Below are 16188 nucleotides of genomic sequence, written 5' to 3'. Positions count from 1 at the left end.
CGCGCGGCCGTTTGCATGCAGCGCGACAAACCGAGCCACGGGAATCGTCGATACCGCTCTCTGAATCGACAATCGAAAGCTGCGTGTGCAGTTATGCGATACGCCGCGTCGCCGACGGTGCTGCGCGACGAGCCTGCCGCGCGCGCACTTCCGAGAGGGGAAAAACCAGCTTCTACGCTTGCGAACGTCTGCAAAACTATGTTTCCCGAAAGTGAAGAACACCTTTCGACGAATTCCTAAGCCTTCGGCGTGCGACCGAGTCGTTCTCTTAATTAATTTCACGTGGCACCTTTGAGCCACCCCTCTGCAGAGGGTTGAAAATTGAATTTACTATGCCACGTGAAGGGAGATAATATCAAAAAATAAAATAATAGAATATTATATTTAGTAGATTATTTATGCATCGTTATCATGAGTCTGAAAAGTGTTGACCATACACGTATGCAAGAATATAGTCTCATACTAGTAGAAAATAAATTTGGCTTTCTTTTCTTTTTTAAAATTATTAACCAAATAGATTGTCCATCCATTCTAGAACTGACAAAACTAAAGGTTCCTGCTAAGGTAATAAGCTCAAAAGAACGATTTCCCGTGGATTACTTTGAAACCAATTTGGGATCTCAAAACTTCGCAGAGCCGACGGCGTTCGATCGGAACGATTCCGCCTCGCAGTCGTCGGGATCGCGGTAATTACTCACGGTTAGATCGCGCAACGAAAAAATTCCTGTGATCGTCGAGAGCCAGCTTTCCCGTCGCGCAATTATCGCGAATCCGCGGATAGCCGGTTTGAATTACGATGTCGATTATGCGGTGTCTGGCGCGTCGACTTTCCATCGCAAGGTTTTTCGCCGATCGGAGCCGCGCCATTATCGTGCCCCGTGGACGACGGAGCATCGGCGTCGAGGCGCCTCTCGATAATCTCTCGCGATACCCGCGAAGAACCGTCCAAACGCGGGGACGCGTCGGCAGAATGCATCGGCGCGCGGTCTGCGCCCGGGCAGTTTGCTTTCTCCGACGTCGCGCGGTTGCGACGCGACTCGCCGATGTAAATTACTCGTCGATAAATATAGCGCGAGTGTAGCTCTACCGCCGCGCCTGCACGCGTCTCGCAAGCCTAACTCGGAATCTGTGCTTCGCCTTGCTCGCTCGCTCGCGCGCACGCGCGCTGCACATTTTACTGCAACTCCGCTTGGCCGGCGAATCCCGCGGACACCGAGCGCCGGGACCAGTGTCTCGAATTGCTTCACTAGCGATAACTGTGTAATCGACAGGCTGCGAACGTCCACAAAGATTCTCGTCTCTGTTGAAGATCTTTGTGGAAACGGAACGACGTTCCACCCAATCGGCAACCGTCTAAATCGTTGGTTAGATATGCTAAATGAATGGTAATCGACGCGGACGTTCACACAATTCTCCTTGATGGAAAATTTAGAAGAAAACAGACTGATGCTAATCAATAGCTATCTGAATCAATGGTTGCTGAAATCGGCGGCTGCCTACGGAAATTCACGGTTACGCGACTTAAATGAATAGCAATCGACGGAGTGCGGATATTCGCACAGTTCTCTGATGGGAAATTTTAAAGGAATGATGCTTCGTTTAATCAACAGCTGGTGAAATCAATGGCTACCTGAAATCAGCTACCTAAATCTATGGTTACGTATCCTTAATGAATAGTAATCGTAAGAGCGCAGATGCTCGCACACGACTCTCCGTTTTGGATAAGAATGAAGACCTAGGACGACGCGTCCTATCTCTAACCCTGATCTAGCTCTACATGGCTAGGCATTCGAAACGAATAGTAATCGACAGACCGCAGATGTTCGCGCAGTTCCATATTTCAGCTGGCGTACACAGACAATGGAACGTTTCGTCTAATCGCTGGCTACGCATCTTTGATCGTCGACAAGCCGGATGATAATTGAGACAACTGAGAACAATCCGGCGGTCTCGCGGCGTTACGATTACAGAAGCCGCTTCTAGGTTGTCATAATTACACGGGGCAACCTGTTCGCGTCTAAAACGACGCGTTTGTTACCGAGATCAGTTGGTGCGATCTATCAGCTTCGTCACGGCGACGCGAGAGAGTTAAGTCGGATCGACGCGAAAATGACAGCGAAACGGAGCGAGAAGAGGATCGATCGTGGGAGATTGGTCTGTTCCGAAAGCTCGTCGACGGTATCGATGAACGAAACCGAGCGTGTATCGCTTACCAACGTGTGTACGCGCGCACGCACACGTCGCGGGGCGCGGGTCAGTCATCGTATCCATTGGTATGCGACCTCCTCCTCCTTCTCTTCCTCCTCCTCATCCTCCTCCTCCTCCTCCGCCATCCTGCTCGGTCTTGTTAAGCTACGAAACACCGTACGAGAGCCGCGGAGCCCGTGGCAGAGATCTCCCGCTTGACGGAAACGCGAGGACAAACGGCAGACCGATCGTCGCGTAGTTCACCACCCACTGGCAGAGGAAAAGGACGTTGAGTAATCCAGGGACACACGAGAAACTTGATAACCGAGGCGAGCCTCGATCGCTCCTTTCGCGGGGACTCGCGACGGGGACCGACGACGATCCAACCCGGCCTACGGTACTCTACCGATCTTGTTTCCCGTTATTGCGTAATTATCCTTCCGGTTCCAAGCCGAACCTCTTCAACGAATCGTCGAGACTTTCCTGCCGGTCCTCGCCGGCCTTTTTTTAACGGAACGACGAACGTCCGCTGTTGCATCGCTAATTAGCGGAAAGCCGAGTCCTCGTTTTAACAATCCCAGGTGTAACTACGGCTCGGGTCAGTTGTTCCGACGATCCTCCGCGATCCCTGTACGCGAAATAATTTTCATGCGCACGCGACGCGTCGGATCGGCGGGGCTATTTTCAAACTCGTTTCCACGTGATCGTCGAAAGGAAAATTGACGTCATTCAATGCCCTCGCGGTGGAAGCACTCCTCTGCATGTACGGCAAAATTGATCGTAATTTCAATTTTAACCCTTTCCAGCCGGAGCCATTTAAAGGCGAACCTGTAATGTATGTTATCTGACCCAGGATGTTTTGCATAGAGGAAAATGAATACTATGAGTTACATTTTTAATAGATTTTTAAATTGAGAATAAGTCTGACCATGGCGAAGTTATTTTAAAACTCGGTGTAATGATGATTAGTGTGACTTTTAAGTCGCCACTCGAGTGCAAAGGGTTAATATTCTATGTTAATTTAGATCACGTTCGAATAAGGCAATTTTTACGCCATTTTGTTTTATCTATTTCAAGCTTTCCATCAAATAAAAATAATTGACATTCGGTAACTGGGTTATTTGTACCAAAGTTTAAACCTAGAACAACTTAATAAATGATTGAACAACGAAAGCAATTAATTAGAAACCACCCATGAATTTCTAACAATTATTCGAATTATTCCTCCTTCGTCATCTGCGAAACAAAAACCCTTTCCCACCAGCCTCGGAGTATTTCTCCGTCGACGACTAGAAACACCTGGCGCGCTGTTATCATCCGACAATCCGCGATCCGCGGCATTTCAGCGAATCGGCGAGGAAATAATAATCCGCGCGATGGAAAACCGCATCCGCGTCCAATTCCGTGGATCGGATCGTATGAAAAGCATCGGCGGATATTTTGCCGCGGCAGAAATTGCAGGAAAGCACAGCCGGCCGGGATTAATCGGGCGCACGGTGGAAGCAGGACGTTGGCAGTTTGCTTTCTTCGATCGGGAAAAGCCTGGGAGGATCGGACTGTTTTTCATCGGCGGAGTCGGGGAAGGTAACGGGGCGCTTAATGACGGCGACTTTCGAAGGTAATTGCGCGCGGGATACCGCGTGCGCGCTCGCTACAGGACGCCTTGGCCGCGCGCGCGTTCCCATTCGGTGAGAGGCAAACGATTTTCTCGTCGGCCCTGTCTCTATTATTCCAGAAACGGAGATAAACAACCGCCGCGGCGTTTCGCAATTTCGCTGGGCAACCGAACGGCGCGATGCAACGCCGCGGATTCGCGTCGTGGAAAAACCGAACGAGGAGGAGGGGGGGATCGAAAAGAGGGAGACGGAGCGATCGAGAACGGGAAAGATTGAGACGCTGTAAGACAGGAAGAGTGAGAAAGAAAGGAAAAGGAAGGAGATATAGAAAGAGCGAGAGAGAGGGAGAGAAAGAGAGGGAGAGTGTCACGGTGCTGCGAGCGGAAAGAACGCCGCTGGTCGAGCGTATCGGCTCGGAGGATTTCCAGAGCAGCGGAAAGACCGAAATACGAGGAGCGGACGGCGTTCTTAACGTGTAACGACGGAGACCCGGTTTAAGAAAGGGCGAGAGAGATGGGGGAGAAAAAGGGAGAGAAAGAAAGCGAGAGAGAGAGGGAGAGAGACGAGGAGAGAGAGATGAAGAGAGTGTAGAGCTGGTCCGCGATCGCAATGTAGCGCGAGTAGAGGCGCGCGGTGGCTGCAGCGACCGGTGCACGCGAATGCATATAGGTACCTACATATATCTCTGCCTCGTCGTTGCACTCGGGAATGCGGTCTATAGCGCGTAGGATCGAGAGCGGACGAGCGAGCAGGAGGCCGGGAGAAACAAGAAGAAAGACGGGGCCAGGCATAGGCGCGGTGAAGAGAACGCGAGAGGGAGAAGGACGAGCGTAAGAGCGAGAGAAGAGAGCGAGAGACGAGAGACGAGAGAAAGAGAGAAAGAGAAAGAGAGAGAGAGAGACGAAGTCGGCTGAGAGAGAATCGAGAGAGGGAACGGCGCGGTCGGGACGGGACACGGGACGGGTCGGGACGGAGCGACAGGGAAAGAAGGAGAGCGTGCACGGCAGTCGTAAACGGCAACAATTGCTGCGGGCGTTGCCACTCGAAAGCTCGAGTGCCTAATGCCAGATGTCAGACGGTGGTTAGAGTCATTACGGTCATCACTTTGTACCGCGATACACGATGCGAGCGTCGGCCGGCTCGGATGCGCCGACGCATTCGGTCGCGCATCGTACCGCGGACCACTCTATTCGATCGAATCGATCGGGATCCGCGGATCGAAGATCTAACTAGCGCCAAATTTGGTTCACAGTCTCCCTTGGACCACATTCAATGATCCAGCTCTCTTAGCAACGGAATCAAGATCTAATCTGAAAGAACCCAATCCCTTCAGTGCTCGGTACATTCATTATTAAATAAAATTATTAAATATATTCTGCAGGAATAACAAGGCTAAATTAAAAATCAGGGTCGTTTATTCCTAGCATAATAATTTCATGTAATAACGTTATTATTTAAACGCGATAATCATTGATAATTTTACACTAAATCTAAGTGTCTGTCGAAATAGCCGATTTTGCGATTTTCTTTCTAAAATTTTTGGAGACTCCCGATTGAACAGACTCCTTTATACAAAATGATTCATTAAGTTCGAGCATATAATTATTGGGCATTATTAGAATAGAAATAAGAAGACGCCTGATCAAATTCAATCCTGTTATTCTTACAAGTTCCGCAATTCTTCTGTTTGTTCAGACAGATTCAGTTAATCGATGTTCGAAAATATGGCACGTTTCGGTAAGAAATCTCGGAATGAGTTAGGGAAGCATTAACTCCTGCTAATGACCGCGATGCTGGAAGATCGGCAGATTCTCAGGCTAATCTGACGAACCCCGTGGAATCCTCTGACCATTCCTAATCCATCAGAGCTGGCCGAGACGTGGGAGGTCCTGGCGAACTCTCGGAGCTTGGAAAGCGAGGCTATTCTAAAACCGAAGTGGAGCAAAGTCACGAACCGTCTTTCCCTGCTTGCTCTTCTTCTGCCCCTCCCCCTCTCAGAGAGAGAGAGAGAGACAGAGACAGAGAGAGAGAGAGAGAGGGTCTCGCTCTTTTTCCTTCTCTCTTTGTCAGTGGTAAAAGACGAACGCGCGTAGCCGGACAAAAGGCTCCGCGGCTTAATGATCCTCGGTTGCCAGTTAGGACGGATAATGGGAGGCTTGCGCGAGGATGAATCGGAACCCGTGTCCTGCCACGCAGAACAGAGAGACGGATACCCCGTCTGATGGATACGAATAGTTTAACGCGTGAAAGCGCGCGAGCGTCGAGAGCCCGAGTTCGAGCCGCCGAGCGCGACCTCGAAGAAGCCAGAGCTTTTGCCGGGAGGTCGGCTCGCCTATACGCGCGATCCGTGCATGCGCGCGCGCGCTCGTCGATGCATTTTTTTCGGCGTTCCGGTTTGCGTCGTTAGCGAAAATTAACGCGACCGCTGATCCCGCGTGCCGTCCCGCCGAGAAACGAATCGACCGATGGGAAACCGGCGCGGAAATCCGACGGTCCGTGACTTTCCAAACCCGTTCCCAAGCAGAGAGAGAGAGAGAGAGAGAGAGAGAGAGAGAGAAAGAGAAAGAGAGAGAGAGAGAGAGGAGAAAGAGGATCTTGGGGAGGTGATCACGAAAAACGAGCGAAACAGAGAGAACCAAAGCCGAGAGAACCAGCAACGGGAGGAGGAGAAGGCTGAAGGGGTGGAGCCGGCTCGAGGAGGGATGGAACGAGGAGAGGCCGGTTCGGCCGATGGGTGGGAGAGCCGAAAAATCTGTAATTATTATAATTATAGGCGAGGAGGCAACAATTATAAATCATCATTGAACTAGGCAACGAAACACCGGCCGTGCAACGAGCGTAGAAAAGTGACCGATCGCGAGCTGGCTGGACGAACATTTGTCACCGTTCACTGCGATAAAACGATAAAAGATATCTTCTCCAATTTTCACCATTTGTGAAGTACAAATCCTGTTCAGGAATTATACGAACCAGGAACGAAATAAAAATGTATCTTTTCCCTGAATAGTTTTAATCAATCGTAATTACTATTCCGTATTTCTCGAGCGATAATTTTTGTCATCAGAATTCGTCCACAAAATGTTCGAACTCGAACGTGCGAGCTCGGCGAACATTGCGGCGCGATATACGCGAATCGTTGCGAGGGAACGTCGGCCGCTATACGGCCACGTAAATGGTCCTTCGCAGCAGAGACTGAAAAATGTACTCGTTTCCACGAGACGTTCCCGCACTCGGTATTCGGTGTTCGGCGTGCACCGGCGCGAGCATTCACCGCTTCTCCCTTGAATGCGGATGACAATCCAACGGGAGAAAAAAGAAGGCACGCGTTTCGCTCGGCCAGATGGACGGTCGAACACTCGTGGGAGGGAGGCAGGGAGGATTTTTCTCCTCTTTTTCTGCCGCGCGCCCTTTTACTCCCATCTTTCCTTCTTCTACCCGCCCCTCTACCTACTTGCCTCTCTCTCTCTCTTTCTCTCTCTCTCTCCATCGCTCTCTTTCTCGGCGATTCTCTTCTTCTCCACCGTTCGGATCGTGCCTATCGAATCCACGGTCCACGGATCACAGGCCTTATGAATGACAGACGCTTCGTCACAGCAGCCACTGCCTCGTGGCTATCCTGTAACGCGACTCGACGCGATCTCGGTTTCGTTCACCGTCCCTTTTATTTCCCCCCCGCGCGCGGACTAACGTCACTAGAGTGCCGATTCTGTGCACTAAGTATCCGTGATTCACAGTATAAACTATATTCACAGTAGAACAGTTATACACACTATAACTATCTCAACTATATCTAGATTAAATTTACTGAATTCATTCAGACTCCAATTATATTACAATCTAATCTAAAGCAAAAGAATTATACACAGTATAATTATGTTCACAGATTAACAGTTATCCACACTGTAACTATCTCAATTTTAATTAAATTAAATTTACTCAACTCATTTAGCTACTTCTCCAATTATATTACAATCTAATCTAGAGCGAAAGAATTTATTCAATCGTTTCCGAACATAGAGTCTTCTCAATATAGACAATTTGAAAATAAAAAGCATTTCTGTTTCTCGCAATAGATGATTTTTAGTTTGCATAAAGGACTACGATCTGATCGTTGCGAAACCTCAATCGATCCGTCTACGAGACAGAATGCTTTCGATTATGCGATACAAAGGCATCTGCAATCGCTGGGAAGATAAACGTTCCGCGTACCCATTTATTACATAGGAATTAAGGATAACCGGAGGATGGGATCATTGCGAACTCGCGTTACGATTGCGCCACGCAACGCGAGCTTGAACTTTGATTCCGCGGCATAACGCAGGAAATGCCCGGAGCGAAGTAGAAACGGTAGGCCATGGTCAGACGCGCACGCGGATCTAGGAGGTCGATTATCTGTGGCGCGGAGCGTCGCATAGTGGTCCGCGACTGCTAAAAATGAGACTAAGTTGCCGTCGAGGGGAAAAGTCACTTTGCGAATTGGAAATAGCTGTGCCTAAAGATAAAGTAAAATTGATAGGCGTTACTATGTTGGATCGGTTAAAATGAGGTAATTATTCTCGTCAACGAACTACCCCCAATGCACTACCCCCTGGGTCTAAACTATAGCTTCAATACTCAATAGTAAGATCTGACAAGTGAATCGAAAGTAATCTAGTATACCACATATCACTATAGTCACGTTAGCAGAAGCGATTAATTGTAATTAAAATTGTATAGAAAACTATTCTATTCTTTCAGAGAAAGTGTCTCGAAAGATACGATTAACGTGACAAAATAATTCAAGACAAGTAGGAACGCCTAATCACAGACATCGTGGGATTTTCTTCGAAGGTATCCAGCTCGGTGAAGACATCAGATGGACGCTCATGACGCAGAGTGACAGTCTCTACGGTAGATGATCGAAAAATCGAGCAAGTCGAAGGGAAGAAGTACGTCGGAGGGAGAAGAAGTTGGACACGAGGTATCCGATCGGCTTACGCACGCGGAGTCACCCCCCGGCAGGTAGTACAACCTGGACACCGTGTACGTAGGAAGGAATCGATGCCCGATGTAACATGGCCGCGTTGCGTCAGAGCCGTTTCGCTTTCATATCCGCGCGACGGAGTGTGTTCGACGTGAAATTTCGCCGGCGAAGAAGTGGGTTACCGCTCGTTACTTCAACAGCCCACAAGAGAGCCCGGTAACGACTTCGTTATCGTACGCAAACGAGCGTATAAGTATAGTATTACCTTCGACGATTACGCGGAGCGTAAGACGATCGTCCTTAAAAGGCGACAGCAGGTAACGCCCGCGTAATCCCCTTCGCAGAACGCTTCGACATCTCAAATTTCAGAAACGCATTCGCGCCTCGGGTATGTCCAGTTTTTCGAATTAGCCTGCCGAACGCCGAGACGAACGAGGGCTGCTCCTCCCCTTATCTCTCTCTCTCTCTCTCTCGCTCTTTCTCTCTCTCTCGTTCTTTCGCAGCCTCCCTCCTTTAGTTCGCGCGACTCGCCTCGAACCGTAAAGGTATACCGATCGCGCGCGCGGCTCGTAAAGCAGCGTCGGTGTCGAGGGCAACTTGTTCTCGGTCTAACAACGCTTCAGGGAAGAGCGTCTCGCCGTGGCTACAAAGAAACTGTAGCCAACAGGTTTCCCCGCGCGAGTGCAACGCTTGTCCCCGTCCGGCCACGTGTTCCCCGCGCACCGGGCATCTTCAACTTTTCGCTGCGATATAGGCTCGCGGCGACGCGGTGAAAGTCTCCGTTACGACCCGCCCGCAGCATTTTCCCCGATTTTCACTTCCCGGGCGCGTAACCAATGCTTCGAGCTTGGGAATCACGGCCCGAGGTGTCTTCCTCGATCAATGATCCATGGGTGCGAGAGATGACGAGAGAAAGACTTTGAGAAAGGATGTTGGCCTCTCGAACCAATCAAATCTTTTTCCAACTGTGCTAACAAGAATTGTACAGTCTCCGAATAACATTTACCAGTTTTGTTCCTCCCCTGATTTATGAATAATTTATAAGACTGCTCGTCCGATGATAAAACTGCCAGCAAGAGTAGACGACGTCGCTATCTGTCTTTGAAGAAATTCGATACCTAATATTCGAGGTGCTCGTTAACCCTGTCCGAAGATTGGCCGGTTTCCGCGAGGATAGGAGGGCAGAGACTCTCGCGAGGCAGCTCGTCGCCTCGGCTTTTCCCATTCAGGTTCCTACGTAGCGGGCTCCTACTCGCAATTCCCTGGACCGAGAGCTGGTCCGCTCCGTGATGCAGAGAGCGAGCGGCCCGAGCGACGCATGCAAATGAACGAGCGCGGATTTATTCCGCCTCCAGGTCTCTGCGGCGCGGCGACCACCAGACTCTCTCTCGGGCCTTCTCCGCGGAGAAAGAACCGTGCGCGCTGATCGATAACGCTCCACGAATATTCCCGATAAACAACGCTAATTGCGACACGCCGGCCGAGGAACCTTTCCGTGGAACGCGGCCCGGCACCAATTACGTGTTTCCCAGCGTAACGCGGATATTGTGCCCGGCGGCGCGACCGACTTAGCGCCGCCGACGCTGCCCTTTTCGTACGGGTCTGCGTTTCAGGGAACCTTTAACGCGGCGGTACGCGCGGAAACGATGCGCCGGGGCCTTATGCAACCGATCAACGAGAGAGAGAGAGAGAGAGAGAGAGCCTACTCTCGAACGCTGTCACGCCGCGTCGCGAGTCGCCGCTCGCTATTAATCCGCGACGAATCTTTTGCCAGGCTGTCGACCGTTCGCCTCGATGACAGATCAATTAGGGAGTCCCCGCCGTCGAAGATCGATGAACGTCAATCGGCGAGCGTGTTTGCGGAGGAACGACATCGTGCGAGCTTTCGCAACCATTCTTTTCAGCGATGCGATCGCAACCGATGCGGATTTTCGACACTTTTTAGCAGAAATTGGGAATGGATACTTAATTGTGACGATGATAACGATGTTACCGCACTGTATTCGATTCACTTCAATTATTAATCATCGAGGTTAGTTTAATTCTACGCGCGCGATAATAATGTGGAATTTCTGAGGTGTCACCCGAGTGCAAGGGTTAACGCTACTGGACAGTAAAACTGCAGAATTTGCGTTGAATAAATAAATATGACACATCCACACAGTTAGTCAATTATTTCCTCCGAAGGAACCTCTGCAATTTTAACAATTTCTTTTAGATTTCTATATCTATAACTTCTTTCTAGCTATTAACTGCGTTTGCTAATTGATCCACTAACACTCGGACACTAAGAATCTCAGAAACAGCTTTCGATCTACGTCATTTTAACTATTGTCGTGTTTGCAAACTAATGCACCTCCGCTCGATACACTGAGCATTTTCGATGTCTCTCAACTGGTCCAGAAACCAACGACCGGAAACAGCTTTCTAACTATCGTTACGTTTGTTATCTGATCCCACCCTGAATACTTTGGATCCCCGACGTTTCGTCGGATCGACGAAACGAACGTCGCGTTTTTCTAACGAGTATTCGGAACGGCACACTTTTCGACGCGGCACGAGAGATATCGATCGCGAGAACGAGATCGATCGTAAATCGCCTAGAGAATACGCGCATAGTAAGTGCTGGTATCGTTTCAAACCTTGAGGAAGCAGCATCCGACCGGCATGTCCTCGGGCACGGTGGCGTTGTACAGGGGCTTCTCGAAGATGGGTTCGTTGTCGTTGAGGTCGTGAACTGTCACTCGGACCGTAGCACTACTGCTGAGAGCCGGCCGACCGGAGTCGGTGGCCACAACCACTAAAGTAGGCGCGGGATCTGCCTCGCAGTCGACGTGAGTGATCGTGGTGATCAATCCGGAGTCCTCGTCGATGGCGAACCACGTGGAGTTCATCAGGGAGTACTTGACGGCGGAATTGGCGCCGTCGTCCAGATCGGTGGCGGTCACGTTTAGCACCGGGGTGCCGGGCTCGGAGGCGCCTAACAGGTGCGCCTCGTACCTCTCCTGGCCGAACTTCGGAGCGTTGTCGTTGACGTCGGTGACGAGGAGCCGGAAGGTCCTGACGGCCCTGAGCGGCGGCGTGCCGGCGTCGGTCGCCTCGACCGACAGCTCGTAGACCGGCTTCTCCTCGCGGTCCAGGGGCCGCTCGACGACGACCAGATAGATGATGTTGTCCCGGGTGGCCAGACCGAAGTGGCCCTCGCCGCCCGTCAGCGTGACGGTGGCGTTCGAGTACTCGGTCCTGGAGTCCGGATCGCTGACCGATATCCTGGCGACGAACTCGCCGGGCTGCGCGCTCTCGCTGATCTTCGGGGTGGCGTCGTCCGACAGGAAGATCACCGTGATCGCCGGCTGGTTGTCGTTGACGTCGGTGACGCGCACCGAGAGGAACGCGCTCGCCTCGAGCGGCTGCGCCCCGCAGTCCCTGGCCACGATCACCAGCTCGTGCCGCTCCTTCGACTCGAAGTCCAGCGCCTTGTTCACGTAGACCATCCCGGTCTCCGGATCGATCCGGAACATCTCCTCGCGGTCCGATTGCCGCCGATTGATCGAGTACTCGATCCGCCCGTTGTCGCCGGCGTCGCTGTCCGTCGCGTTCACGTCGAGCACCGGCGTGCCGACGGTCGCGTTCTCCGGCACGCTGGCGACGTATCTGGTCGGGTTGAAGATCGGCGGGTTGTCGTTCACGTCCTGCACGGTCACGTTCACGTGCAGGCTGGAGCGCAGAGGCGGCGCGCCGCCGTCCAGCGCCACTATCACCAGATGATACTGCGAGCGAGCCTCCCTGTCCAGCGAGCCCGAGTTCTGCAGATCCAAGTAGAGAACGCCGTCGCGGCCGCGATGTTGGGACAACCGGAACGCGTCCCCGTGATTACCGGACACGATCTCGTACCGCTGGGTCGAGTACAGGCCCAGATCGGGGTCCTTGGCAGGCGGCAGGGCCCTCTTGGCGTCGCGCGGCGAGTTCTCCGGGAACTCGACGTCCACACGGTCCACCGGGAACGTCGGCGCGTTGTCGTTCTCGTCGAGCACCTTCACGACCACCTGAATGTTCTGCGGCAAGGCCACCAGGCTGTACGACGGCCTGGTCTCGCGGTCCAATGGCACTTTCGTTCGGATCTCGCCCGACGCGTAATCCACGTTCAAGTCCGAGTCGACCGCCGACCCAGAGACCGACACTATCAGGTACGGCGGACTGTCGGCGTCGATGACACCCACCTTGGTGCCGGGCCTCGCGTTCTCCGCGACCTCCAAGTACTTGACGAGCTCGGAACACGTGCCCGGGGCGAGAGTCGCTCCCAGGACGAGGAACAGTAGCAGGTGCCGCATCCTGGAGCCTCCTTCGTCGCCGCCACAACTGCCTCCACCACCTCCTCCTCCTCCACCTCCTCCTCTTCCTCCGTCTTGCGCTCTATTATCTCCTCGATTCTTCCATCGCTGAACGACCGAAGAGGTTCGTACGCTTTCAGTATTCTTTCTCTCTCTCTAATTATATATATATTTATATCTCTTCCACCCGAGATTGCTTTATCCAACGTTATTGGAAACCCGACGACCGAAGCACGAATATCCGATCCACCAGCACATTGATCACCCACCAGCAGACACCAGACACCAACCACAATCACGCTTTATCCTGGTTTTTCCTTCCGCGATCACTTCCACCACGTCTTCCACCCGCGTTTCCCAGTATCAGAACCGGCTGTTCGATCCCGATTCACCGTCGATCCCGGCGCTGGATCTATCCTCCGCCGCGTTTGCTCGCTCGCGCGCTGCTACGCCGCGCTATCCACTGTTCTCGCCGCTGATAGAGTATCTCCGCGGCCGAGACGTATCGTGCATTCCACAGATCCACGTCCGACGATTAGAGGATCAGCAGGACCAGTCGCGAACCCGGCGCGATCTCACCGCGTCCAGATCGAGCCTCATCTCTTCGCCTCTCTCTCTTACTCTCTCTTACTCTCTCGGTCTCTTTCACTCTTTCTCTTTGTCTCTCTTTCCTTCTCTCGCTCCGATCCAGGCGACACACGAGAGTTCGACGTCGCGCCAGCTCGATCGCCTATGCGGTGCCTTTTGTCATCGTTGCTGGAGCGCGGTGCCGCGCGAGCTCCTGTCTTCCGGATCGTCGATCAATCCTCTCGGAAGTTAACGACCAGGCAGGACCAGTTGGACCAGCATGCGAGCAACAGACTCGGCGAGTCGAGTCCAGTCGAGAGACTCCGGCTACTCCGTAGACTCTGTTCACCGTCCGAGCTCGACAACCACTGTCGCTGGTGCTCGCGCAGTTTCAACCCCTTTTTTCTTCCCCCGCTGGGATTCACGCCGCGAAACTGTCAAACCACCGACGCACTGTTCACGCGATAACTATACCGATAGGAGAGACGCGACTCTGCCAAAACCCCGTCGACGACAAACCGCGGCCTTACGATGCCCGACGAGCGAGCGACCTTCGCATCCTTGTGTATCGCCGTGCGTGTTCCCTCTGCCCGGGTCGCGCGGGCAGGACTTCTTTTCCACTCGGGGGACACACCGTCTCCGGTCCCCTCGCGGATACGATAGCCGTGTGTGCTCCGAATGCTTCCGATTCGACACACGGAGCCCCGTTCCGGTGCTCGTTCAAAGATCGAGTAAAACCCGATCGACCTTCGAATCCCGATCACACTGTACGGTCGTACGCGGTCACACTGTTGCGGCACGGGACGAGCGAGTAATATGGCAGGAACACCGTCGAGCAGCACGAGGTGTCGCGTTCTTGGGCCCAGCGTCCGTTCCGCGCGGCTTCGAGGTTAGGCATGCACTGACATGGCGGCACCTGCAAGGCCTACCCTTCCCCTAACTCGGTGGACTCGGCTGGATCGGTCAGGGGGCCCCGGCTGGACCCGAGCTGGCGGCCATCTTGGAGAGGGGAGCGGTAATACTGGGCCCGATATGCTGGGGCCCCGGCATTCAGCGCGCTCCGCGGCACCGAGCAGCTAGACTATACCAAACTCTTCGCTTCCCTGCTTACTTGCCTGCTCGCTCGCTTCCTTGCTCTCCTGACTGCTTGCCTGCCTGCCTGCCTGCTTGCTTGCTAGCTTGCTTGCTTGCTTGCTTGCTTGCTTGCCTGCTTGCTTGCCTGCCTGCCTGCCTGGTTGGGCCTGCTCGGGCCTCTCTCTTCCCCTTCCCGGCTCCGTCGGTCCTCTCTCTTCCTCCGTGGATTCCTCGTTTCCTTCCTTCTTCGGCCACGTTCGCTGCCTTCCTACCTACCTGAGCGCCCGGTATGCGAAGAACTGACTTACCAACGGCGCTCATTCCGCGCTCGGCTCTACAAGCCTCTTCTACGCCCGTGCCAAAGGTCCTGGAATTTCATGACGCGACGAGAAAAAGATATTCCGAATATTTTCCCCAACCGCCGCGAATTTTCCTGCCGAGATTAGCCGGGACCCGCGCGCGTCGGACTTCTTTTCGCCGTCGGTCCACCGTCGACGAGCTACCACCGAGCTTCCTCCGAGCTGTCGATGGGAGAAAGGTGGACCGTGATCGACGCGTTTCTGTCGCGAACAAAGAATCCGTATCACGAGCAACGATCGAAACGTTCTCGCGGGCAAGACGGTGGCCCCCGGACCCGGCCGCCGCCGCCGCCTCCTCGCGTAGACCCCGGCGAAAAGGTCGCGAAATTTGCATGTTAACAGGAAGCGGCACATTAATTTTGACGATCTGTTAACACGTTCCCCGGGAGGGCACCGGGCCCCGATGTTGGTTAACATGATGCATGCGATCCAGCGCGACGATACACCGACCGGAGCGCCTCGAACTCGACTTTCCGGAATAATCGCGTGCTTCGATAATATATTTCGCAACGGTACGCGCATAGATCACCGGGGTGATTTACTCGCGGCGGGCAGGTAGACGGTAAGTGATAAATCCCCGGGGTTAATAATTCCTACGGGCGCGCATCGAGCGGTTGTCGCTCGTCACGCCGCGATCTGGAACGGAGGCACCTACGATTCGAGTTTTCCTCCAGCGAGCACGCCGCTTCTTTCTTTTTCCTTTCTTTTTTAGGCCTCGATCGCCATGGGACGCGCCAGCGCGCGCGCGCTGTCTTCTCTCGCTTTGGTCTGCGATTCTGGGTAGGCGGAAGACGGAAATTAGAAGCGGCGCGCGGTGGGATAGGGAATTGAAAATAGAGGAGACGAGATGGTGGATTACTGATAGAGTATAATAAATAGATGACGGAGAATACGATGTAGAATATGTGTTGTATAGAGGGACAGAGAAAAGGAGATAGAAAGTACAGAATAAACGATACGGGATAGAAAATAGAGGGCGAACGATCGAGAATGGAAAAGGATAGAGAATGGAAAATAAACGATAGAGAGTAGGGAAGAAAAAAAGTAGGAAATGCACAGAGGATAGAGAACAGACGACGATGGATACAGAC

The 16188-nt window shown here is 52.7% G+C and overlaps 1 protein-coding gene across 1 annotated transcript in view; it reads right to left on the bottom strand.

Moving 5' to 3' along the window:
• Nucleotides 1-13697, bottom strand: part of LOC144469978 (protein dachsous-like) — a 307517-nt gene extending 293820 nt beyond the window's left edge. Inside the window, exons 1-2 of the mRNA XM_078180732.1 lie at nucleotides 13677-13697; nucleotides 11409-13205 (exon numbers count right to left, since the gene is read on the bottom strand). Coding sequence (XP_078036858.1) covers nucleotides 11409-13205; nucleotides 13677-13697 — 1818 coding nt within the window. The remainder of the gene's footprint in view (nucleotides 1-11408; nucleotides 13206-13676) is intronic.
• Nucleotides 13698-16188: the final 2491 nt, after the last annotated feature.

The sequence above is a fragment of the Augochlora pura genome, chromosome 5 (genome assembly GCF_028453695.1).
Source record: "Augochlora pura isolate Apur16 chromosome 5, APUR_v2.2.1, whole genome shotgun sequence".
NCBI classification, from domain to species: Eukaryota; Metazoa; Arthropoda; class Insecta; order Hymenoptera; family Halictidae; genus Augochlora; species Augochlora pura.
Note: the sequence above shows the minus strand (reverse complement) of the source record. Positions and strands in the feature narration are given on the sequence as shown.